General features: G+C 41.8%; 1 protein-coding gene across 5 annotated transcripts in view; it reads left to right on the forward strand.

Annotated features, from left to right (window-relative positions):
- MLH1 (mutL homolog 1) overlaps positions 1-25,350 on the forward strand; it is an 83,703-nt gene that overhangs the window by 52,714 nt on the left and 5,639 nt on the right. For 2 of the 5 annotated variants that reach the window (XM_066584868.1, XM_066584869.1), the window contains exons 10-13: positions 387-450; positions 963-1,127; positions 15,386-15,478; positions 20,100-20,207. In XM_066584868.1, coding sequence (XP_066440965.1) covers positions 387-450; positions 963-1,127; positions 15,386-15,478; positions 20,100-20,207 — 430 coding nt within the window. Of the gene's footprint in view, positions 1-386; positions 451-962; positions 1,128-2,773; positions 3,013-15,385; positions 15,479-20,099; positions 20,208-25,350 lie in introns of those variants that run through there. The other 3 variants (XM_066584870.1, XM_066584872.1, XM_066584871.1) reach the window with 3 other exon arrangements.

Consider the following 25,350-nt stretch of genomic DNA (forward strand, 5'->3'; position numbering starts at 1 on the left):
CGGCCGGGTGAGTGCGTGCCCCACACAAAAATAGGACATGCCGCGGTTTGTTTGCCGCGCGAGATTTCGCGCGGCCGTCTGCATAGGAGTGCGTATTGTAATGCACTCCTATGCAAACTTTCAGTGGCGGAAATCCCGCGGGAAATACCGCCGCGGGATTTCCGCCCGTGTGCAGGCGGCCTAAGTACAAAAGATCCTGAGAGCCCTGATGGATACTGTCCAAACTGAAGCCATGTTGGCCTACATTGTGTGAATGGGGTGGTTTACAGATTAGTTTACTTTATACATCGGAAGCTTTCCTAGCGTATACAGTAAATGCAGTCGCAGAGTGAAGAGCCTGATAGTGTTCTTGTTCGTCCTATTTGATATGAATTTTCTCTCCACAGTCAAGAGCTCTTCTATCAAATACTTATTTATGATTTTGGGAATTTTGGCATAATGAAACTATCCGTAAGTAATGATATTATTTGTGCTAGTTTATTTTGTTATATTCCTTTTCAGGTTGGTTTTCTATTGAGATATTTAGCCTTCCTAGAAGAAAAGTAAATGTTTCTAGAGAGGATTGATAGAATAGCGTTTAGTTTCTGAGACTCAGTTCACACTGTATTTGCAATGCAAGCTCTGCATATGCTGCAAGAAACATCGCAGTCATACACCAAATATATTCCTAGGCTGCTGGTATGTGTTGTTTTGCCTTTGATATATTTAATTAATGCAGATGCCTGTGGCAACATATTCTACTGTATAAGCACACAGGGGCATACTTCGGAAGCACACATTGGGAAATGCTCCCAACATATTTCTCTGATGGAAGGCTCCAATAGAGTTGGAAGGGCCCTCCAGGGTTGTCGGGTCCAACCTTCTGCTCAATGCAGGATCCACTAAATCGTCCCAGACCAAAGCTCAACTTGTGCACAACCATTGCAAGTCAACTTGCTGCAATATATTTTACATTTGTTTAGGAGTCCGCACCAATATATGATTTGGCCATGTTAGCATTGGATAGTCCTGAAAGTGGATGGACAGAAGAAGACGGCCCTAAAGAAGGACTTGCCGAATACATTGTCCAGTTCCTTCAAAAGAAAACTGAAATGTTAAAGGATTATTTCTCCTTGGAAATAGATGAGGTGAGTTGTAGATTGTGTAGCGCTGTGAGGCATCTGCTTCTATAGGTCTAGCTGATTTGTACCATTGAGCTATAAGGAGATGATGTCCATATTGCCATCACTTCTGCTGTCGAATGAAAATCAGTGAGCTTGTTTCCAGGGTATTTTGAAACAATATTTTCATCGACTAAATATTGCAGTGATTTCTTTGAGATTCAGATTGGAGAAAGTTTTTCATTTTAAAAATATTAAAGTATATGTGCACTTTAGATGACTTTTCAGGCTAAGATGCCGTGTGTGTACACGAGAAATAGAATTTTTGGTCGTTATCCAGCCTTTCTCACCAGTTCTTCACTCTACATATTGTAACTGTACATTTTCAGTTTTCTCTGGCACCATATGAGAGAGTCTAGCTGTCTTGCACAAATATCTAGACATCTTTAAAACAAGACCAGAAAGATTATTTTAACTGCAATGCAGTCTGAGATACAGGAGGTGGAAGTGATAACTGCATAAACTTGCTGCTTTAATTATTGACTGTAGTTCTATAGGGTGCATCTCAGGATAGATCAAATCAAGATCACTGGAGGAGGGGAGACCTAGCCTGAGATATAGCAAGTTGCTCTCCGATTTGTCACATATGAGGGTCTTTTTTTTTCTCTTCAGAAAATTAGTGGGAAGCTGTGAACTTGCTCATCTAATCGCCACTTTTCACTTAATTTGCTATTTTACTAACTCCATGACTCAGATGTTTACCACCATTCGTGTCACAGCATCAAATAAGTTGCCCAAACAATCACATCACAGGCAGACTTCAATACATTTTACACTGCCCTTATCCTGTCCGCACCCGTTCGTTGACATAACGACCACTTCTCTTGTGATACGTTTACATGCAACATTCTCAGTGATAACAATTATCACTAGAGAGGAATGTCTAATACATCTCACAGGTGGAAAGGTTCCTCAGTCAGAAATGGCATTTTCACCCACTGTCACCATAAACATTTGTATTCAACCAGCTTCACGCATAAAGTATTTGGCCACTATCAGACGGGTGTAATAGGGCTCTTTTTGTACTTGTCTTAGAGACAAAACACTCCAACCTCACGTGCTTCATCAGGACTAGAGTTATGAAATGCATAATGTTCAGGAGTTTACATGGTTACAGTTTAGGGGTTAAAGAGGTATACAATTTCTGTTTCATCATATAACTTAATTTGATCAAAGATTAAAGATAAATCTGCAGCACTCACATGAATCCCAAATCTATTGGGGGAGCAAATACATATATATGACGTCAGCTCCAAAAGGACTAAAGCCAAGGCCAACAGTCATACAGGTAGAGAAGAAGAAAAAAGCAGCGTCTGTACTGCTGAGTAAATAAAATGGAGACTTTATTCCCCCTTGTCCTGGTGGACGTTTCGATCTCTGGACTGAGATCTTTTTCAAGCTCACCTCCCATACAAAAATCCACATATACAGTGAAGGAAATAAGTGTGTAATCCCTTGCTGATTTTGTAATGACCCAAAGAACACCGTCCCCACTGTCAAGCATGGAGGTGGAAACATTATGTTTTGGGGGTGTTTCTCTGCCGCATCAATGGTAGAATGGATGGAGCCATGTACCGTAAAATACTGAGTGACAACCTCCTTCCCTCCACCAGGACATTAAAAATGGGCCATGGCTGGGTCTTCCGGCACGACAGTGACCCAAAACATACAGCCAAGGCAACAAAGGAGTGGCTCAAAAGAATCACATTAAGGTCATGGAGTGGCCTAGCTAGTCTCCAGACGTTAATCCCATAGAAAACTTATGGAGGGAGCCGAAGATCAAAGTGGCCAAGCGACAGCTGCGAAATCTTAGTGATTTAGAGATGATCTGCAAAGAGGAGTGGACCAAAATTCCTTCTGACATGTGAGCAAACCTCATCATCAACTACAAAAAAGTCTGACTGCTGTGCTTGGCAACAAGGGTTATTGCCACCAAGTATTAACCCTTTGCAATCCAATTTTGGATTCAGTGTTTCCTAAGGAGCTTTCTCTTTCTGCCATTATGCAATGGTGCCATATGCTGGCTAGAGCCAGTATTGCGGTATGGGACATGCTGTAGAGGCCCCCGACAACATACCTTCCAGGCCGTAATATCGTGTGACTACACCAAGTCACGCTAGGTCCACGCATGCGCACTGCTTGTACCATGGCCATATTCCGTCACAATAGCCCCAGGACCATGTACGTGCAAATCGCAACAGTGCGCATGCTTGTAAGCTCCGGTAGAAATTTCTGAACGTGTCTATATTTCCAAATATATAGGTAACATGTGCGGCTGCATGAGAGCACTCTGTTAACTATGAAGGCTTCATGTGAGCCCAAGACTTAACTTCCACCATCTTGATGAATCAGTTGCAGCTACACTGTAAGGCCTTAGTCAGACGGGCGTTTTTAGCCGCGATTTGCGCATGCGTCCGGCGATTTTATAAAACCATTGCTTTGCAATGGTATCGGACACATGAGCGCTTTTTATGCGCTCGTCCGATAAATTATAGAACAAAAAATCGCAGATCGCACCTATCTGCGATCTGCGATTCCTGTTCTCTTCTCTATATGCGCTCAATGGGGCCGGCGGCAGCAGCTCCGACCCCATTGAGAACATATAGAAGACAAATCATTCTTCTCTGCCACAGCTGTAACAGCTGTGGCAGAGAAGAACGATGTTTGCCCATTGAATTCAATGGAGCCGGCAATACAGCCGCTCCATTGAAAGCAATGGGCTGCCGGCATGCGCGGGGTGAATTGTCGGGAAGGGGTTAAATATATAAGCCCTTCCCTGCAATTCATCCTAAAATGTGTTAAAATAAAAACAAATTGTATACTCACCTTTCCGCTGCAGCCGGAGTCCAGCCGCGGCCGCTGTCAGTTCTCCTGAACTGCTTCTTGGCACTATTCAGCCGGCGGGGCTTTAAAATCCCCGCCTGCTGAATGATCTGCCTCTGATTGGTCACAGCCCTGACCAATCAGAGGCCGGTTTCACTCACACACCCATTCATGAATTCATGAATGGGTGAGTGACTGCTGCCTCTCAGCGCTGAGCCAATCAGGGGCAGGTCTGACTCACATCCATTCATGAATTCATGAATGGGTGTGAGTGAGGCATGCCTCTGATTGGCTCAGCGCTGAGCCAATCAGGGGGCAGGTCTGACTCACACCCCCTTCACACCCTCCGCAGGACGGCCGCGCGGAGCTCCGGCTGCCGGGAGAAGGTGAGTATACAAATTTTTTTTATTTTAACACATTTTAGGATGAATTGCAGGGAAGGGCTTATATATTTAAGCCCTTACCGACAATTCATCCCGGGCTCGCCCGCAGCGCATTGCTTTAAATGGAGGCGGCTCTATTGCCGTCTCCATTGAATGCAATGCGCTGGACAGCTCCGGCCCGTTTCTAATGAAACGCGGCTAGGAGCAGATTTGCGGGCAACTTGCGCGCACCGGTCACGCGATTTGCGGATGCGCATCCGTCATGCGATCCGCAAATCGCGCGAAAAAACGCCCGTCTGACTAAGGCCTAACTGAGGAAACGCGTTGATACTAGGAGAAATTATAAGGTCCATATAAGGCCTCATGTCCACTTGAAAAATACAATCCGCACAGAATCTGCCGTGGATTTCCGCGGCGGATTTGCTTTAAATGGCATTTTTTTGCATGCAGATATCCGCACACATTGCTATCAGTGTGGAATCCGCGGCAGAATGGAGCATGCCGCGTTTTTCTCCCGCGCGTGAAAAACGCAATTCTTTTAAAATGCCATCTGTGGGTGCAAAAATACTTTGCCCTATGGGCAAAATACGCTGCGGAATCCGCAATTCCATTTAGCTAGTGGACATGAGGCCTAAGTGTACAGATTAAGCGGACATTGAAGCTTAAATAATAATAATAAACTTTATTTGTATAGCGCCAACATATTCCGCAGCGCTTACATAGACAGGGGATACAGAAAGACAAAAGTACAAACATTACAGAACCACGGTTACATAGTAATCAGCTGATGGAAACAATAGGGGTGAGGGTCCTGCTCCAACGAGCTTACATCAACTAAACAGACACTTATATATACAGTAATTATCAACAGACCATGTGATTCCCTCTGGAGTTCTACATATCTAAATATGAGGGATAACTGGTAGATCTTAGACCACTAATGTAGCCTCTGTAGTAACTCCAGAGACTACTAAAATAATACTGCCAGACAAACTATAATCCCAACAGATTTACATCAAGGGATGTTAAAAAAGGAGGAGCCTGTCTATGGATAAGAAGGGGACAAGCTACAGGGGTGGTTATTAGGGGTTGATATCATATATCCTCTGATCCAACGACTTGAGCTATTCCATGTAGTGATCCTCAAGAGTGGATATTATTAGTTTTCCACATATGGGCAGCATTGAGGAGCAACGTATGATTGAGGGCTCCATATTGAATAGCCCCTATATTGGATGCATACAATTATCGGCAGAGTATTACATCTGCCCTATATATACCCACGGTTGACTCTGAGCGCATCGAGGCTGTAATTGTGATGCTATTAGTCATCCATTAGACTATAAGTGACTCCTACATTACATGTCATATGGCAGTGTGGATATTAATTTCACTAGTGGTCTATTTCATGAAACCTGGTTTCTAATATACCAGGCAGTACATTTTTGCATCTTTTGGCTATTTTTCTAGTAGTGTGTCCCATATTTTAAACATAATAGAGTAAACGTTTTTGTCACAAATTTGAATTTGAATGCAATGTATGCTTGCAATCCCCATTTAGTTCAAAGTTGCCTGAAGGTGGTTGTGTTTATAAAAGAAGTTGTAATTTTAAACATGGTATACCATAAAAGTTAGCCTGGGTGCCCACACAGCGGAATCCCGGCAGAAATCTCGCGGTTTGGCCGCAGCGAAATACCACGAGATTTCCGCCAGGAGAAACGCTGCTTCAAAACCTGCGGCACTCAGTCGCGAGTTTTGAAGCGGCCCGGCCACTCGCTCTTCCGCTGCGGCCGACGCTCCCGTAGAGGAGAGCGCGGCCGCAGCAGAGGAAGAAAAAGAATGAGCATGCTATGGAAGCCATCTGGATCCGCGGGAGCCGTCCCCACGGGAGACCCGCACGAAAATGGAGCATGTCACGGTTTTTTCATGCTCCATTTTTTTTTTAATTCCCTTTTATTAACCATCCGTGGGTATTTATCTACCCGCGGGTGGTCAATGCATCCCTATGGGGTGCGGATCCGCGGGCAGGAGAAGAGTTAAAATCCTCTGCGGATTTTAATTGTTCTTTTGCCCGTGGACATGAGGCCTAAGGGTAAGGCCACTCTCACATGTGTTTTTCCAGCATTTAACGCTGCGTTTTCAGCACAGCGCTAAACGCTGTCAAATGCTACTATTGATTTCAATGGGGCTTCTCAGACAAGCGCTGTCTGTTCTCTTTTTATGCGTTTGCTCATTAAAATGAATGGAATGTGGGTATCGCCTTTTTGACTGTTTTTTCAGTTCTGGCATTATCATTTTGCTTGGCTGCGTTTGGCTGAAAATGCAATAAAAACCGCATGTCAACGCAGCTGAAAACGCTGTAAATGCAGCGTTTTTACAAGCGCATGTGTGAAAGTGGCCCAAGAAGGACTTTTTTTTCCCTGCCTGATAGGTGTTGTGTTAGGACTAATAGGAAATGGTCCTACAGATGCTGCATATATTTATCAAGACATTTACACACAAAAAAAATCAGATTTAGAAAAAGTAAATATTGGAGCTGACATTGACTTTCTCTGAATTTTAACATTCACAGAGGAAAACTGCAAGTAGGGGAAAATAGAATAAAATATATAATGATGCAGCTTTTAGTATGCAAACTGTGAGAGAATGTATCATGATTGAATCTACAGATACTCCATCTTCTTTCTAACATTAATTTTCTAGGCTTCAGGTATATTTTGGGTGTTTCAATTTATAAATGATAAAATACTAAAAATGAAGTACTTCACAGAACGATAAGACGCCACACTTGTTTCCTCAGTGTAAATCAGTTCCCCTTTATTCTACATCGCAACAGACTTTTATAATAGCAAACAAACAAGGGAGTGTCCGATATCCGCAATGATTGCAATATGGGTTTCTTCCTCTTGAAGAGCTCGTCATCAATCTCTAGGCAGAGTCTTATTCTAAGCTGCTTGTTTTGTATTCCATCTTCAAAAATAGCTTTTATGTCTCATAGCACTTGTGATCTGTGTCTGGCTGTCTATAGAGCATTTTCCTTTTAAATGAGGAAGCTGTCTGTCTATAACCACAAAGCAAATTGTGTCTTTATTTGTTAGCGAACATGCTTTAACTTATTTATAAGTTATAGATTAAAGATTTAATCAATAATGGCAAGTAATGTGCATTAGAGTTTAATTTTAGCAGATATCTTGCATATATATATTATTATATAACTCTCAGAACTATAACCACCAGGGGAATGTCGGCTCCAGTAAGAAGCGGAATAGGAGCGCAGGGCAGGCTAGACAGGCCCTGGTAGTGGGGACAGGCATGAGAATCTGCCACAAAGACTGGGATCATTGAACAGTGTGTTGTCTTCCTGGCTCTAGAGTTCCACACATCGTGGATCGGGTTGACTTTACTGGGAGGAGCTAGTGAGGACCTGGCAGTCATGGTACACATTGGCACCAATGACAAAGTTGAAGGTAGATGAAAGGTCCTTAAAAACGATTTCAGGGAGCTAGAATGTAAGCTTTAGCGCAAGGAATGCCAAAGTAGTATTTTCTGAAATACTACCTGTACCATATGCCACACAAAAAAAAAAGCAGCGGGAGATTAGGGAGGTAAACAAGTGATTCCAGAACTGTTGTAGAAAGGAAGGATTTGGGTTCCTGGAGAACTGGGCTGACCTTTCTGTTGGCTACAGTTTTTTACCATAGGGATTGGCTGCATCTCAATGGGAAGGTGCAGCTGTAACATAGTATGTAAGGCCGAATGAAGACAATGTCCATCAATTTCAGCCTGTTTATCCTCCTATGTTGTTAATCCAGAGGAAGGCAAAAAACACCAAGAGGCAGGAGCCAATTAGCACATTTGGGGGAAAATTCCTTCCTGACTCCCTAATGGCAATCAGACTAATCCCTGGATCAACCCCTAATAGTTCCTACCTGCCTGTATACCCGGATTAACAATTAACCTAAGATTTATATCGTGTAATATCCTTCCGCTCTTGAAAGACATCAAGTCCCCTTTTAAACTCCTCTATGGATTTTGCCATCCCCACATCCTCAGGCAGAGAGTTCCACAGTCTCACTGCTCTTACAGTAAAGAACCCTTTTCTGTGTTAGCAATTGAAACCTGCTTTCTTCTAGACTTAGCGGATGTCCTCTTGTTACCGTCGCGGTCCTGGGTGTAAACAGATCATGGGAGAGATCCTTGTATTGTCCCCTCATGTATTTATACATGGTTATTTGATCACCTCTTAACCTTCTTTTTTCTAGAGTAAATAACCCCAATTTTGATAGCCTCTCTGGGTATTCCAGTCCCTTTATTCCGTTTATTGGTTTGGTTGCCCTTCTTTGAACCCCCTCCAGTACTGTAACATCTTTCCTGAGCAGCGGTGACCAGAACTGTACGCAGTATTCCATGTGAGGCCTGACAAGTGCCTTATATAGTGGAAGGATAATGTTCTCGTCCCTCGCCCCTATACCTCTTTTAGTGCACCCCAAGACTTTATTAGCCTTCGCAGCAGCTGACTGGCATTGGTTACTCCAGTTTAATTGACAAACGACTAGTATACCCAGATCTTTTTCCATATCACTTTTCCCTAGCAGTACCCCATTTAATGTGTATTCGTGACATCTGTTTCTCCTGCATAACCTTACTTTTATCAACATTGAACTTCATTTGCCATTTTTCTGCCCAAGCCCCCAGCTTATCCAGGTCCGTTTGCAGCCGCACATTGTCCTCTGTTGCATTGATTATATTGTATAATTTTGTATCATCTGCAAATATTGATATTTTGCTGTGCAGTCCATCTATCAGGTCGTTGATAAATATATTGACCAGAATGGGGCCCAATACTGAACCCTGTGGCGCCCCACTAGCGACGGTGCCCCAATCAGAATATGAACCATTTATTACCACCCTCTGCTTTCTATCTCTGAGCCAATTTTTTACTCATATAAACCCATTTTCACCCAATCCGAGCTGTCTCATTTTATATATCAGCCTATTATGCGGCCCGGTGTCAAATGCTTTAGAGAAGTCCAGATATACGAGATCAATAGACTCTCCCAGGTCCAACCTAGAGCTTACTTCATCGCAGAAGCTGATCAGATTGGTCTGACATGATCGACCCTTATGAACCCATGCTGATGATGAGCTGTGCTGTGGGGAGGAAATTGCTAGAAGGTTGGAGGAGTATTTAAACTAGGGACTGGGGTTGGGGGGGGGGGGGGAATCAGAGATAGAGGGGATAGATACTTTAGACTTCAGTCACCTGGAACTAAGTTAATGGAAATGGGGTGGAGCGGTGGGAGGTGTCAGTACAGTTAAAACTGGCATAACAGTTTAGTAAGGATAAACGTAATATAAAAAATAACCAAAACGTATGGTTTCTAATGCTAGAAGTCTGACCAATAGAGTAGACGAACTGAAAGTAATAATGTCTGAGGAAAACTACAACATAGTGGGAATAACGGAGACCTAGTTGCATGAAAGCTGTGACTGGGCGGTGAACTTACAGGGCTACGATCTGTTCAGAAGGGATCATAAAAAACTGAAAGGGGGAGGGGTTTGTCTTTATGTAAAATCCTGTTTAAAGCCCACATTACAGGAAGATATGAGAGGGAGATAAACCTATGGAGTCTCTATGGGTGGAAATACATGGAGGGGAAAAACGATACGATCCTCCTGGGTTTTTCTATAGACCACCAAAATATAACAGAAGTTACTGAAAATCTATTAAGGTAAATACATGAAACAGCAAATCCCATGAGGTAATTATTATGGGGGGCTTTAACTATCCAGATATAAACTGGGAAGCTGAAACCTGTGGATCTCATAAAGGTAACAACTTCCTGTCAATTACTAAAAATAATTACCTGACACAACTAGGGGGATGGCCATTGTGGACTTAATATAGCAGGTTGGGGGCACCTGGGAAATAGTGCCCATAATATAATACATTTCAACTTGTCCTTCAAGAGAGAGTTTTGTAAGGAAGCTACAAAAATACTAAGCTTCAGAAAGGCCGAGTTCGATCCGCTCAGAGATGCCCTTAACCTTATTGACTGGGATAATGTTCTCAAAAAGAGTACACAATAAATGGGAAAGGTTTAACAACATCCTAATTACTTACTCTGAGCGGTACATACCTTACAGGAATAAAAGGCTTTGTAATAGAAGAAAACCAATGTAGCTTAATAAATATTCAAATAAAGATAATGATCTCACCTATGCAGCAGGTTATGTTAGCTCCCGTTTTATATTCCTTGCTGTGTCCTCTTTTCAGCATGAAGAAAGCAGTCTCTCATCCATTCCGCTCGATCCTAGGCGGTTTCTTGACACAAGTGCATTTAAATGATAGGAGCTTGGATGCATAGAGATAAAAGCTTTCTTCTCTCTTTATTTAGTATGTGCCCATCATAACAAGAAAAATACAGACATCCTGAGGACGCGTTTAGAGAATATTATGGATAAAAATAAACTAATATTCTCTACTAGATACAGTAATGAATTCAATAAAATCAGGAGCCTATTCTATAAATATTTACCAATCTTAGGACAAGTTCAAACAACGGATAAATTGTTGGAAGGTAAAACTTTATTTGTAGCGAAAAGAGGTAGAAATCTAGCTAATGTATTATCTCCAAGTGTATTAGTAACAATAGATCCTGCCAAACAATTGTTAAAATATAAAGGTTTTACTAAGTGTGGTAAGTCCCGTTGCAGTGTCTGCCCAATGGCCAAGATGTGCAATAAATTCAAGGATAAGGAGGGGAGAAGGGAATATGAGATAAAAAAATTATATTAACTGCGATTCAGAAAACGTAGTATACATGATTTCCTGTAATTTATGCAATCTTCAATATATAGGATGTACTATGAGAAAATTAAAGAGGTTGTCCCGCGCCGAAACTGTTTTTTTTTTTGTTTTTTTTCAACAGCCCCCCCGTTCGGCGCGAGACAAACCCGATGCAGGGACTTTAAAAAAAAAACGCACAGCGCTTACCTGAATCCCCGCGCTCCGGTGACTTCTTACTTACCCGGTGAAGATGGCCGCCGGGATCTTCTCCCTCGGTGGACCGCAGGGCTTCTGTGCGGTCCATTGCCGATTCCAGCCTCCTGATTGGCTGGAATCGGCATGTGACGGGGCGGAGCTACACAGAGCCGCACTCCGGCACGAGCGGCCCCATTGAGAAAAGAAGAAGACCGGACTGCGCAAGCGCGTCTAATCCGGCGATTAGACGCTGAAAATTAGACGGCACCATGGAGACGAGGACGCTAGCAACGGAACAGGTAAGTGAATAACTTCTTATAACTTCTGTATGGCTCATAATTAATGCACAATGTACATTACAAAGTGCATTAATATGGCCATACAGAAGTGTATAGACCCACTTGCTGCCGCGGGACAACCCCTTTAAGGACTAGAATAACAGAACATGTAAGACACATAAAAAATGCCAACATTAACCATTCAGGTATAACGAAGCACTTTATTGAGGAACACTCAGAGAAATTGGAGGGCTTCAGTTATTGTGGTATCGAAAAAGTCACTAATAACAGAAAGCAAAATATAAACCAAACTGAATTATTAAAAGGAGAGGGCTATTGAATATTGACCCTGGAAACACGCTACCCAAAGGGGCTAAATAAAAAAACTGATTATATTTATATATATATATATATAATATATATAATATATATATATATATATATATATATATATATATATATATATATATATATATATATATATATATATATATATATATATATATATATATATATATAATATATAAATTTTATTTATTTATTTTTTCTTTGCTATCGAATGCTTATATGGTAATAGAAACAAAGTATATATATAAAATCATAATGCTTTGCTCGCAAAACATATGACAATTAACGAGAAATTGTGTATAAACTATTATATGGATGGTTCTTATATTCTCAATAATAATGGAGGTTAACTATTAAGCTTATGGATAATACAATAGGAATAATAGGGAAAAAAAGTTTGTGTTTTTTTTTTTTTTTCTTTTTTCTTCTTTGCTATTGAATGCCTATAGGGCAATAGAAACAGAGTATATTAATAAAATCATAATATTTTGTTCTGAAAACACATTATGGTGACTAATGAGAAATTGTGTATATTCTGTTATATGAATGATTATCGATGAAAGGTAAATATATATAGGTTATTTAAGGTATACATGGAATATTACCTATAATCCATATTGTGTTGGTTGATAGATTTTCATATATTGAAGGAGTTATGCATAGCGGAAATGATCTAATATTTCCTTATTATTATTCCACTGTTTAACCCTTTCCAATCCCCTGTCTGACCTCTGAAGACATTAAGATTTAAGGCTGTACAGCTCCGATGTTAGAAGACATCCGTCGGGGTTCTCTTACTGTATATTGCCAGCCTCTCTGCTGTCGGAGCCTATCCAACGTGTCACCTCCTGCAGTACTGGCTTTAGCCAGCATATAGCGCCGTTGTATAACAGCAGAAAAAGAGTAAGCGCCCTAGGAAAACCAGGATACAAATTGGATTGGAAGGGTTAATATAATGAGCAAATGCCATATTTGAAACTTTATATAATACTGAATGTTATCAAGGTTAATAAAATCTGAGAAGCAATGCATATATGTGGTAACTCCCATAGGCGCGGGGAGCCCATGCTGTTGTGCTTGCACTCAGGGATATGTAAGAGTTAATTAACAGGTGAAAATGTAATAAGATTACTATTTAAGGAAGGAAGTAACATATTGTGAATAAGGTGATCAAGACCTGACAAGGTTGAAACGCGTCCTCAGGACATCTGTATTTTTCTTGTTATGATGGGCACATACTGAATAAAGAGAGAAGAAAGCTTTTATCCCTATGCATCCAAGCTCCTATCATTTAAATGCACTTGTAGCTTAATAAAGATGTAAAGAGTGCAATAAGCAGTAAAAAGAAAGCATGTAAACTACTAAAACAAGAATGCAGCGAAAAATGCACTAAAAACCTATAAGGAAAATAATAAATTATGTAAAAATCAGATAAAAGCTGCAAAGAGATAGAGACAGAGAGACTTATTATCAAAGAGAGTAAAACTAACCCTAAACTGTTCTTTAACTATATAAATAGTAAAAAGATTAATGCTAAAACTGTTTAATAAATAATGTAGAAGAAATTGTAGGGGGCAATAAGGAGAAAACAAATCTATTAACCCTTTCCAATCCAATGTCGGGCCTGCCCCGGCATCATCATTTTCCTCCACAGCTCCAATGATGGGACAGGTCCGACACTGCAGTGCAGGAGTGCATCTGCACCCGATCGTCAGACACATCGGGTGCAGATGCACTCCTGCACTGGTCCTCATCGAGGAGAAGGCCGAAAGGGTTTTTAACCCTCTCTGCCTTCTCCTTTACATACTACATAGCGCTCAATTAGCGCTATGTAATGCAGGGAGATTCTGGCCAGCGATCATGTGACGGCTGGTGTCACCTGACCCCCAGCTGTTACATGAACGCCGAGCCGGGAGGCTGAAGGGAGAATGCGGAAGTATTACCTCCGCATTCCGCCCGGCGATCATGTGACCGCCGGGTGTCACCTGACCCTAGCTGTCACATGATCACCAAGCCGGGAGGCAAAAGGGAGAATGCAGAAGTAATACTTCCGCATTTCCCCACGATGTAGTGACCACCTGCACCCTCCTGAACTCTGTCAGATCAGGAGGGTGGAGGGAAAATTTATTTTTTCTCAGCCATTTTCCCCAGCTCCAATTTATTTGGAGCTGGGGAGAATGGATGAGAAAAAATAAATGGATTGGAAAGAGTTAAATAGTTTTTTCACATAGGAAAATGAAATGTCAGATGCAGAGTGATGACGTAAACTCTCTACTAAATGTCAGTCTAACCCAGGAAGAAGTGCAGAACCGTCTTAACCTTTAAGTACTGACGTGAAGGCCTCTCAGGCCTAGCTAATGTAATATCAAATATCTCCCTTCCCTGAGCACAATGCATAAAGCGTTTCTAGTAGCTTCAAGTTTAGTCGCATGTGAGGCCGTAGGTGGTGATTTACGGGTTGGCCTGCGCAAAATTAGTGAGTAAAAACCGTTTAAAATCATTAGTGAGCCTCACAAACTCCACGTCGGCACTTAAGTGACTTTTTTTGTAATCATTTAGTTTGTTTTTGACTTTTTTTTTTTCCAGTAATTACATGAAAAACATAAAATGGAACCCAGCACTTCATTCGCAAGAAAACGGTCAAAAAGCATAAGCCCACATTCTTCTAAAAGTAGAAGAGCATTTGTGCCTGTTGATAGTGAATTTGAGTCAACTGTAACCTCATGGATAAATTGTTGTCGGTGATGGTTTCATTCCTGAGCAACATGGACATGACTCAAATAGTAAATAGTAAAAGTTATTTTCTACCATATGTTAGATATCGGCACTGTCAACGGCCACATATTGTATGAAATACATCGAAATATTACTGAAAGGGAAGTTTTCATAAAAGAATTGGCTCGCAGATTAGTGTTGGCACACGTGAGAAGGAGAGTGAACAATGAAAGACTGCCACGTGAAATACGAGTGAGTTTGAGTCAAGAACTAGGGCCTGATATGCCTGACTCTCCAGCAGTTCAAGAAGAGAAGAGAAGAAGATGCCACACATGCCCACTGAAGGTTCAAAGAAAGTCCCCACACACATGCTATTCCTGCAAAAAACATTTATGCCTTTAGTATGCATAGCAAGTATGCCCTGACTGTGTATGATTCGCATGAACTGGTGCCTTTCAGTTTGTTTTTTTTGTTTTTTTTTTATTAGTAGTACAACAGTTTATTATATATAGTTTATTAGAACAACTATTAAGGTTTTATAATTATAAGTTGATTTGTTGATTTTGTTTAAAATTTTAAGAAACTTAAACTGATTATAAATCATGTGATTTTCAATCATGATACATTTTCTCACAGTGTATTCAGTATAATTTAGTTACAGTGCTGCTAGAGTCACAATCTGTGTGCTTACAGGAAGGTAATCTTACAGGAATACCACTTCTGTTGGACAACTACATTCCACTACTGGAAGGATTGCCTATGTTCATCTTACGGCTGGCCACCGAGGTAATGCTTTTATTAAGATTGTACTAATTTCCACTCAGCAGTTACAGTATTAAGGTCTTTGTGCTCGTTTAACCCCTTTAATGGCAGTCCCGGAAATTTTCCAGGACTAGCTCCACTGCCCATAGTGATATAGCCTGGAGATTTCGGCTATGTTTCACTATGTGACCGTGCAGAACACAATGCCATAAGCTGCGTGTGCACTACCTGTACAGTCCCACAGAGAACCAGTGCAGGACTTTAAAAAAAGAAGCGAGACGATATAACGGATCTGCCGGCAACTTCCCGCTTTTTCTTTTTAACTCCTGCACCGTTTACGCATTGCCACGGAGACCATCAGCTTGTCAGAAGCCGATGGTCACCGTGGCAGGGAGAGCTGGTGATCGGCTGTCAGATGATTGCCAGGCACCAGGTCTTACAACGGAGAACACCTCCGATCTCCGCTGTTTAACCTTTTACATGCCACGGTTTGTGCGACCACAGCATGTAAAGGACTGACAGAAGGAGGGGGCTCCCTCTGTAATCATCGGACCCCTCCAAAGTGATCAGGGGGTTCTAATGGGTCTCTGTGGCATCCGGAGACTTGACTATAGCCTCCGGGTCTGCCAGCTAAATTAGGCTATGACCCGCAGACTCTGTCTGCGTATCATAGCCCGTCTAATACCCTGCTATGCCCCAGCATGGCAGAGTATTAGAATTTTAAAAAAGTATTATGCTAGTCCCCTAAGGGGGCAAAAATTTTAAATGTAAAAAAAAAATTATTAAAAAAAGAAAAGAAAAACGCCCAAACCCCACTTTTCTCACTTTACCTTGTAAAAAATAAAAACAAAATTACGCATGTGGTATCCCTGTGTTCGTAATGACCCAGAGTTAGAACATTATTTAATCTGCAGGGTGCACTGCATGGAAAATAAAATTTAAACATGGCAAAAATAGCTAATTTAGCCCATCTCACAAAGCAAAAAACAGAATAGAAAGTGATCAAAATGCTGGACGGATCAACAAATGGTTCTAATAAAAACTACAACTCATCCCGCAAAATAAAAACCCTTACACAGCTCCTTTGATAAAAATTTTAAATGTTAGGGGTCTTTGAATGTAGCGATTTAAAAAAAAAATTTTTTTTTCTTTTTTTAAAAGTGTGAAAAAGTAGCGAAAAAGGAAAAAACTATTACAATTTGGTATTAGCATAATCGTACTGGCCTGTAGAATTACTTTAATATATTATATATACACATTATGCAGTGAAAAATAAAATAACATTTCAGAATTACAGATTTTGTTAATCTTGCCCCTAGAAAAAATGGAATAAAAAGCGATCAAAATTTTACAAGTTCCCAAAAATTTAATAAATGAAAACTAAAGTTCATCCCGCGTAAAACAAGGCCTTCTAGAGTTCTGGCAATGGAAAAATAAAATTAATACAGCTCTTGGAATGTGGCGACACAAAAGCACAAAAATGGCAAAACAAAAAAAAACTGTATAAACTTAGTATCGCCGGAATTGTGTTGACTCAGAAAATATTTTTATCACATTATTTATTCTGTACTCCGTAAACATGAAATCCAAAAAACAAATGGCAGAAATTACTTTTTTCCCCCCAATCTCCCTACACATTGTTTTGCAAAATTTATGCAATACATTATATCTAGCCAAAAATGATGCTATTAAAAAATACAACTTGGCCTGCAAAAAATAAGCCCTCACATGGCTGTTTAAATGGAAAAGTGAAAAATTTATGGCTCTTGGAACGCAACTGGAAAATTAGTTGAAATTAAATGATCGGCCCATATAAAAAACTTGCTCTGGTAGGTCTGACAGGGTGGTAAGAAACCCGCCATTGAAGGAGTTAAAGGAAACCTGTCGAATAGAAAAAGCCGTCCATTCTGCAGGCATCATATATAGAGCAGGATATGCTCAGCAAATTCCTATATAGTCAAAACATAACTTGTAATTTATAAAAATAAATTTCTGCTTAAAGGGGTTGTCCCGCGGCAGCAAGTGGGTCTATACACTTCTGTATGGCCATATTAATGCACTTTGTAATATACATTGTGCATTAATTATGAGCCATACAGAAGTTATAAAAAGTTTTATACTTACCTGCTCCGTTGCTAGCGTCCTCGTCTCCATGGTGCCGACTAATTTTCGCCCTCCGATGGCCAAATTAGCCGCGCTTGCGCAGTCCAGGTCTTCTCCTGTTCTCTATGGGGCTCCGTGTAGCTCCGCCCCGTCACGTGCCGATTCCAGCCAATCAGGAGGCTGGAATCGGCAGTGGACCGCACAGAAGAGCTGCGGTCCACGGAGGCAGAGGATCCCGGCGGCCATCTTCACAGGTAAGTATAGAAGTCACCGGAGCGCGGGGATTAAGGTAAGCGCTCCGGTGAGCTTTCTGTACGTCCCTGCATCGGGGTTGTCTCGCGCCGAACGGGGGGGGGGGGTTGAAAAAAAAAAAAAAACCCGTTTCGGCGCGGGACAACCCCTTTAATTATGGGCTTAATGGTCCAGTGGGCGGACCTATCAGTGACAGTTATTTCTGTATACACAGTTATACATGGCTGTCAATCAGTAATAGGACTGCCCACCAGACCTTTAAGTTTGGACCAAGCAGAGGTTTAACCCCTTGAGTGGCACGCCCCGAAATTTTCCGGGACGAGCTCCACTGCTCATAGCAACATAGCCCGGAAGATTTCCGGGCTATGTATCACTATGGGAGCTGCAGAGCACAGTGCCACAAGCAGTGACATTGTGCTCTGCCTGCACAGTCCCACAGAGAACAAAGTAAGGGCTTTGAAAAACCAGCAGAAGATATTGCCGATCTGCCGGCAATCTCCTGCTTTGTTTACAGGTTGCCATAGAGACCATCGGCTTGTCAGAAGCAAGCCGATGGTCTCTGTGGCAGGGAGAGCTGGTTGTTAGCTGTCAGAGGACAGCTAGGTACTAGCTCTTACAGCAGAGATCAGAGAAAACTTCCGATCTCTGCTGTGTTAACCCTTTACATGCTGCAGTCTATGTGACTGCAGCATGTAAAGGGCTGTCACCATCGGACCCCCGGAATGTGATCAGGGGTCCTGATGGGTCCCTGTGGAAGTCCCCTTAAGGGACAAAAAAAAAAATAATAAAAACACTTGTCTCCCTTTACTTTGTAAAAAATCAAAAATACAATCACACATGTGGTATCCATGCGTCGTAATGACCCAGAGAAGGAAGTTAATACATTATTTAACCCCTTATTGACATGGCCCCTTTTTTTCTTTTTTCCCCATTTCTTTTTTTCCTCCCCCCTGTTTAAAAAATCACAACTTGTCCTGCAAAAAACAAGCCCTTATATGGCTGTGTCAATGGAAAAATGAAAAAGTTATGGCTCTTGAGACGCAACTGCAAAATTTGTTGAAATTCAATGATTAGACCATTTAAAAAAACCTGCCCTGGTGGGCACGGCAGGGTGGTAGGAAACCCGCCACTCAATGGGTTAAATGAATAAATACAAGCTCTACTGAATGTTTCCCCATAAAACTATATATCAGTCTGCTCAGCTCCTACTGCTCTATAACATCATACAGATTGGACAGTATGTTTGAGCCAACAGACTCCCTTTAAGCTGATCAGACGAGCACTGAAAGAATTTGTGTTTCACAAAAGAGAAGCTTATGGTTGTCTGGAAAGCTTTCACTTTCAAAGAAACGTCTATGTTTACTTAGACAATACATTATTGAATTCATTGTCAGCGATCAAAAGAATAAACAGTCACAATCTACTAAAGATGTTAATAAAAATGTTTTAAAGTAGTTGCTGAGGAAGAAACCAGAGTACTGTAGCCATACAGGGCTGAACAGATAGGAATTTGTACCTTTTTGCATGTCCAGTGAAAGCAAAGATTTTCCTTTTTTTTTTTTTTTCTTCTCCGCAAGGTGTGCTACAGATTAGGCTTGTTTCTACGGGCTGATGATCGCTCAAACAACAGTTTGAGTGACAGCTTTGAGCGATTATTTTGCATAAAGTATTAAGTAGCTACTTAAGTACCGATTAGATGTGCAAATGAAGCCTTCACTGAAAGCAGTTAATAGCCCGAGGGCTATTATCTGCACTCAGATCCTTTGTTCTCCACGGGGAAACAATGCTATCAATACTCCCGATGGAGAACTACTGATAAAAGTGAGTGACGATTTTTAGGTTGGACCGAATTCAACTAGCAGTGCCCGAAAAGCGGACAATCGGCACACATTTACACGCACCGATTATCACTAGAACTAACGCCGATGAGCAATTTTTTTTTGCTTTCGATCATCGGCTGGTGTAAATGGGCCTTAAGGCATATTTGGATAATTGCATCCATTGTGCAGCTCTGTGCTCTCGGACCCAGAACTCGAATGTACCTGTCAAAGCCATTGGCTATATTGGGGTTCTTCAAGCATGTTACTGGACCCCAGTGCTATTTCATCTGGGTTCTTGCTCCGAACAGAGCCGCCTACACTAAAGTGAACACATCATTACCTCCTTGCTTATATACCACCCTAAAAAATGATAGCAAAAACAAATAAGAAGTCACAGCATTCTTAGTTTCATTATACTTCTTTTTGTCATAAAAATACATTAAAACAGATTTCCATTGAATCCTATGCAGGTGAATTGGGATGACGAGAAAGAATGTTTCGAAAGTTTCAGCAAAGAATGTTCTATGTTTTACTCTATTAGAAAGAAGTATATACTGGAAGAGTTGGCTGATTCTGAGGTTTGTAGGTTTATGTATTTGTATATTAAAGGGTTTTGTTTAACTAAATAGGGTCCTGCGCTTTGAATAAACTTGTGCTTATGTGTTAACCGATGTGATAACTAGCAAAAGTGTAATTTACTATTTACAAAGTTATATTTGTGCTGCCCTCTAGGAGTCTCTTCTAATTTGCTGTCCACTGCCTGTTGTCATGTGAAGTTCTTCTCCAGTAACAAATACTAAGACGGAACACAAAGAGTGTGTGGGGAAGGAGGATCTGTGCTTGTGTGTGTCCCATGCTATCCCCAGAACTTTATGGGGGTGGTGCTGCAGCAGGGTGGGGGAGATGGAAGACTTTCAGTGAGATTTGGCTGCAGCTTCTAATAAAGTCTAGAAAAGCAGCATTTTATTCCAAACAGGACATGCAATCAGGAGAAGGGGAACATGTACAACAGATGGCACCAGTTGTTTGGCATGGGTTCACGCTTTTCTAGCCTTGGATGTTGCAAGACTGGTAAAAGTATAAAGTATGGTGAATAGTGAAAATTTAAGATGTAAAAAACATTGGTGGAATTGCAATTTTTTTTTCCTTCATTCTCTCAGAGCTAAAAATTAATGAGTCTTCTGTAATCCCAAATGGTGGTGTTGAAAATTACAACTTTCTGCAAAAAAAACAAGACCTCATACAGCGATATTGATGGAAAACCATGGAGATTACGTAGCAGTAATCATATTTCCATGAACCCATGACAGTACTTGGACAGACCACCTTACATCCGGACTGAAAACTGGGACCTCCCAGATCCCTTTTAAAGGTGGGAACCTTCCTCCGTTTGTAGTAAAAATCATAGAATGGTAGAGTTGAAAGAGACCTCCAGGCTCACCGGGTCCAATCCCCTGCTCAATGCAGAATCACTAAATCATCCCAGGCAGATGTCTGTCCAGCCTCTGAAGGAGAACTCACTACCTCTCATGGTAACCTGTTCCACTCATTGATCCCCCTCAATGTCTAATATCTAATCTGTGTCTCCTCCGTTTCAGTTTCATCCCATTGCTTCTAGTCTTTCCTTGTGCAGATGACAATAGGATTGATCCCTCCGCACTGTGACAACCCTTTAGATATTTGTAGACAGCTATTACGTCTCCTCTTTTGCAAGCTAGACACTCCCAAAATATGAAAATAAATCAAACTTTTATCATAGAATCATAGAATGGTAGAGTTGGAAAAGACCTCCAGGGTCATCGGGTCCAACCCCCTGCTCAGTGCAGGATCTACTAAATCATCCCAGACTGATATTTGTCCAGCCTTTGTTTGAACACTTCCATTGAAGGAGAACTCACCTCATGTGGTAACCTGTTCCACTCATTGATCACCCTCACTGTCAAAGTTTTTTCTAATATCTAATTTGTGTCTCCTCCCTTTCAGTTTCATCCCATTGCTTCTAGTTTTTCCTTGGGTAAATGAGAATAGGGCTGATCCCTCTGCGGTGTGACAACCCTTCAGATATTTGTAGACCGCTATTAAGTCTCCTCTAAGCCCTCTTTTTTGCAAGCTAAACATTTCCAGATCCTTTAACCTTTCTTCATAGGACATGATTTGCAGACCGCTTACCATCTTGGTAACTCTTTTCTGAACTTGCTCCAGTTTGTCTGTCTTTTTTTTTAAAGTGGGGTGAACAGAACTGGACACAGTATTCCAGATGAGGTCTAGCTAAGGAAGAGTAAAGGGGGATAATGACCTCATGTGATCTAGACTCTATGCTTCTCTTAATACATCCCAGAATTGTGTTTGCCTTTTTGGCTGCTGCATCACATTGTTGACTCATGTTCAGTCTATGATCTATTAGTATACCCAAGTATTTTTCACATGTGCTGCTGCTTATAAATTCATCTGGAAAATTACACCAAGGGAGAGAGCAGGTAATATGAGGGATTCGGAACATCATAACTAATTTTGTTTATTTCATTGATTTGTCTGGGATAATGACACTCCTTTTCTAAACTTTGCAGATCGAACACAGCAAATTTTCCTCTTTCCAATATTCATTAGAGATTTAATATTGTACGTGGTATATATTGGCATCGTGTGAGTAACAGGGGAGTTTTGTATTCACTGATGCAAATCATATGGATTTTACAAAGGGTTAAACATCAGGTGGGGGGAGGGGGCCATTAAGAAAAGGTTTTTAAAGTTGCACAATGCTTATTTTAAAAGAAAGTCATAAAGTTTGCAAAGGACAAATTCTACCAGGTGAATAGAACCAGCCAAGGAAAAGTTGTAGAGTTACAGATGTATCTTGTGCTTCAGAAAAACGCGTTTTTGAAGAAGTATGAGGAGAGCAGCAACCCCAACCCCAACAGGACTTTGAGGGCAGCGTGAAGTCTTTGATATTATTTGATGCTTGTATGTGAGTAAAAATTGCCAGCATGCTAACTAATCAGCGTAATCTGCCATGGGAGTGCAGAAGTAAGGTGAATGGGTCTGGTTCAGGTTTATGAAAGTCGGGTGATCCACATTGCTGATGGGTGAATGCATATGTCAATTATGTTGAACACCCTTTCTGATAGTACATTGGCAGCGGAGCAGCAAACACCGTTAAGAGTGTTGTGTAAGCTCTGGCCACTCGTCCAGCTTAAAGATCCAGAAGTCAAAGGAGCCAACGCCATGTCTGAGTACATACACATGGGAGCTGATCTATTCGTGAACCATCATTTATAAATGCTGCCTGTGATTGTGAGTTCTACCTGTGCTGTTGCTACAGGCTGCAATGGGTTGAAAAACTATACCACACTTGTTTTAAACTTCCCCTGCCTGCATCCGTGGTGGTGCTGCTGTGGCGGCCTCCTGCTCATCCGCCATGAGCCACAGAGCAGCAATCCATTGCAGATGCATTTCCGTGGCAATAGGGAAATACTCTGCTCAAGCTCCTTAACAATCTATCCTGACTTCTGCGTTTTGAGGTCCCTCTGATATGAGATTTGTCATTTTAGCCTTGTATTGTGGATCAAGCTGGGTGGTCACCCAGTAATCTGATGTTTTGATGTAGGCTGTGCGATGGTCCTTTTACTAGCACTGCAGCATTTTCATTGCAAGCAACTCTGCCATGTTTGTGATGAAGCTTTGTGCACGTGGATGGTTGGGGTAGTATTAGTTTTTATGTTCCCGTGGCTGGGGGATGGGGGGGCTGGCTGCAGAGCAGGGACACACTGAGATAATGGGGTAGATGTCCGTGTCTGGTCAACTTCTGGTCTCTGTTTCCCACTCTTGGCTCTGAAGCCTGCAGCCCGGTCGTCTATTGCAGAGGAGAGGCCTGAAGTAGTCGTGTTACTATCCCTACACAAAACTGTCTCTCTGTACTCAGAGGCTACTGCATGACCAGGTTGTTTACATTCTTGCCGCGTTTTAAATGCTTACCGCTAATCTTACAGCTCTTCTGTCATCACCTATGCTTTCAAAGAACAGACCTATCTGTGGGCCTGATGTTGGTGCTGCTGTGACTAGTAGTAGCTGAGGGTGGCAGGTGGTTTTCTGTGACACCCTACTCTGTCTTGGCAGGGTGCTGTCTAACAACGTCCGCCTCTTCTTCCTCCCCCTGCAAGTTTGATTGAGTACTTCATCCTTTTTGTCATCCTTCTCCTCCTGAGTGGACTCTGTCACAGTGATCACCGGGATCTGGTACCTCCGTTTCCACATCCCCCTGACTGCACACTGCTTGTGGAGAGCTGACCACATGCCCTGACCCACCCTCATCATCCTCCTTTGATGCATCAGTGCATTCCATGTCTTGATCTTCTCCTTCTGTTTGTTTGGACTGCCCGGTTGGCAGCCATGACACTAAATGATCAAACAGCTCCTTCGACTGATCCATGTGTACTGCTTCAGAGACTGTGGGGGATTTGGCACTGGGTAAAGTAGAGGGCAAATATTCATGGCCGACAGGTGCAGATACTTCAGGCATGCTGTGTCATCCACTCTGCGACCTGCTCTGTGTGCTGTGGATGTAACTCACAGCCAGAACCACTTCTATGGAATGGCTGCGGGGTTACCCCCTGCAGAACGTGGAACTGTTGCTTCAGCGGGAGCCGCTTGAAGTGCTTACTTGGCCCACCTTTTACCACCTCCATTGAGATGTCCCTTACCCGTTGCTTTCTTAATGTTTCCTTTTTTTTTCTTGTTGACTTTTTAGTGTAGTCTTATGTAACTTTTCAGCTAACTTTGTGGTTTGCATAAAACCATTGCTAGGTGTGTAGGCCTGCAAATATACAGTATGGTAGGCTGAATGAAGAGAATGTCCATCTGGTTCTGGTTCTGAGACCGCTGCACTATGTGTATTTGCTGTTTCAGGGTTCTTGTTTTAGATTATATTAAAATAATCCACTGCCAACTAAAAAAATGCAATCCTGGGGCGGCACAAGATGTAAAAACAGAAGGCCACATAGTATAGCTTGTATATTTGTGCACTGTCCCTGTTTAGTGCAGAGTAAAAGAATTCCCCTCACCCCACTCCTAGCTGAGTAAGGCCTTCAAATAATTTGTAGCGGCTGGACACGCGACTTGAAACAATGTCTGATGCCACAAACCGAGAACTTCAATATTCCCCATGCCAAAGCATAGTTTGGCTGTCTGCTTTGCTGCTATATATGGTGACAGCAGCAGAAATATCCCCTCTCCCAACGTGCAGACCATGTTTTGTATAGGCAAATAAACGCAAGCTTTCACATCAGCAGCAATATATCATCTGCAGAAGATCTGTCCCTAACAGTCCACATGTTATATAGGTATATAAATGTGATACAGCTTCTCTGTCCTGCGCTCATCTTTCAAATAACCACTGGGTACACTGTGTGTGTTTATATATGGCTAGGTCTTGTAATGCAGGCGTCCAATGAAATTACTGCCCAACTGAGCAATAGGAAGAGGTTCCCACCTTTTAAAGGGATCTGGGAGGTTCCTGTTTCCTGTCCGGATGGAAGGCGGTCTCTCTTCCAGGTGTTTGAACAGAAGTTTGCTAGCAGCACAGCTTCCTCACCATAATATGGTAGGACAGGTTTATGATGCCCAGTCACTAAAGGATCCGATCCCAAGGTCCACTTCATCCACAGAAAATAGGTAGCGGTGACACCATAGAAAGTGCAAATAAAACGTTTCTTTATTCCTCCACAG

The sequence above is a fragment of the Eleutherodactylus coqui genome, chromosome 12 (genome assembly GCF_035609145.1).
Source record: "Eleutherodactylus coqui strain aEleCoq1 chromosome 12, aEleCoq1.hap1, whole genome shotgun sequence".
Lineage (NCBI taxonomy): Eukaryota > Metazoa > Chordata > Amphibia > Anura > Eleutherodactylidae > Eleutherodactylus > Eleutherodactylus coqui.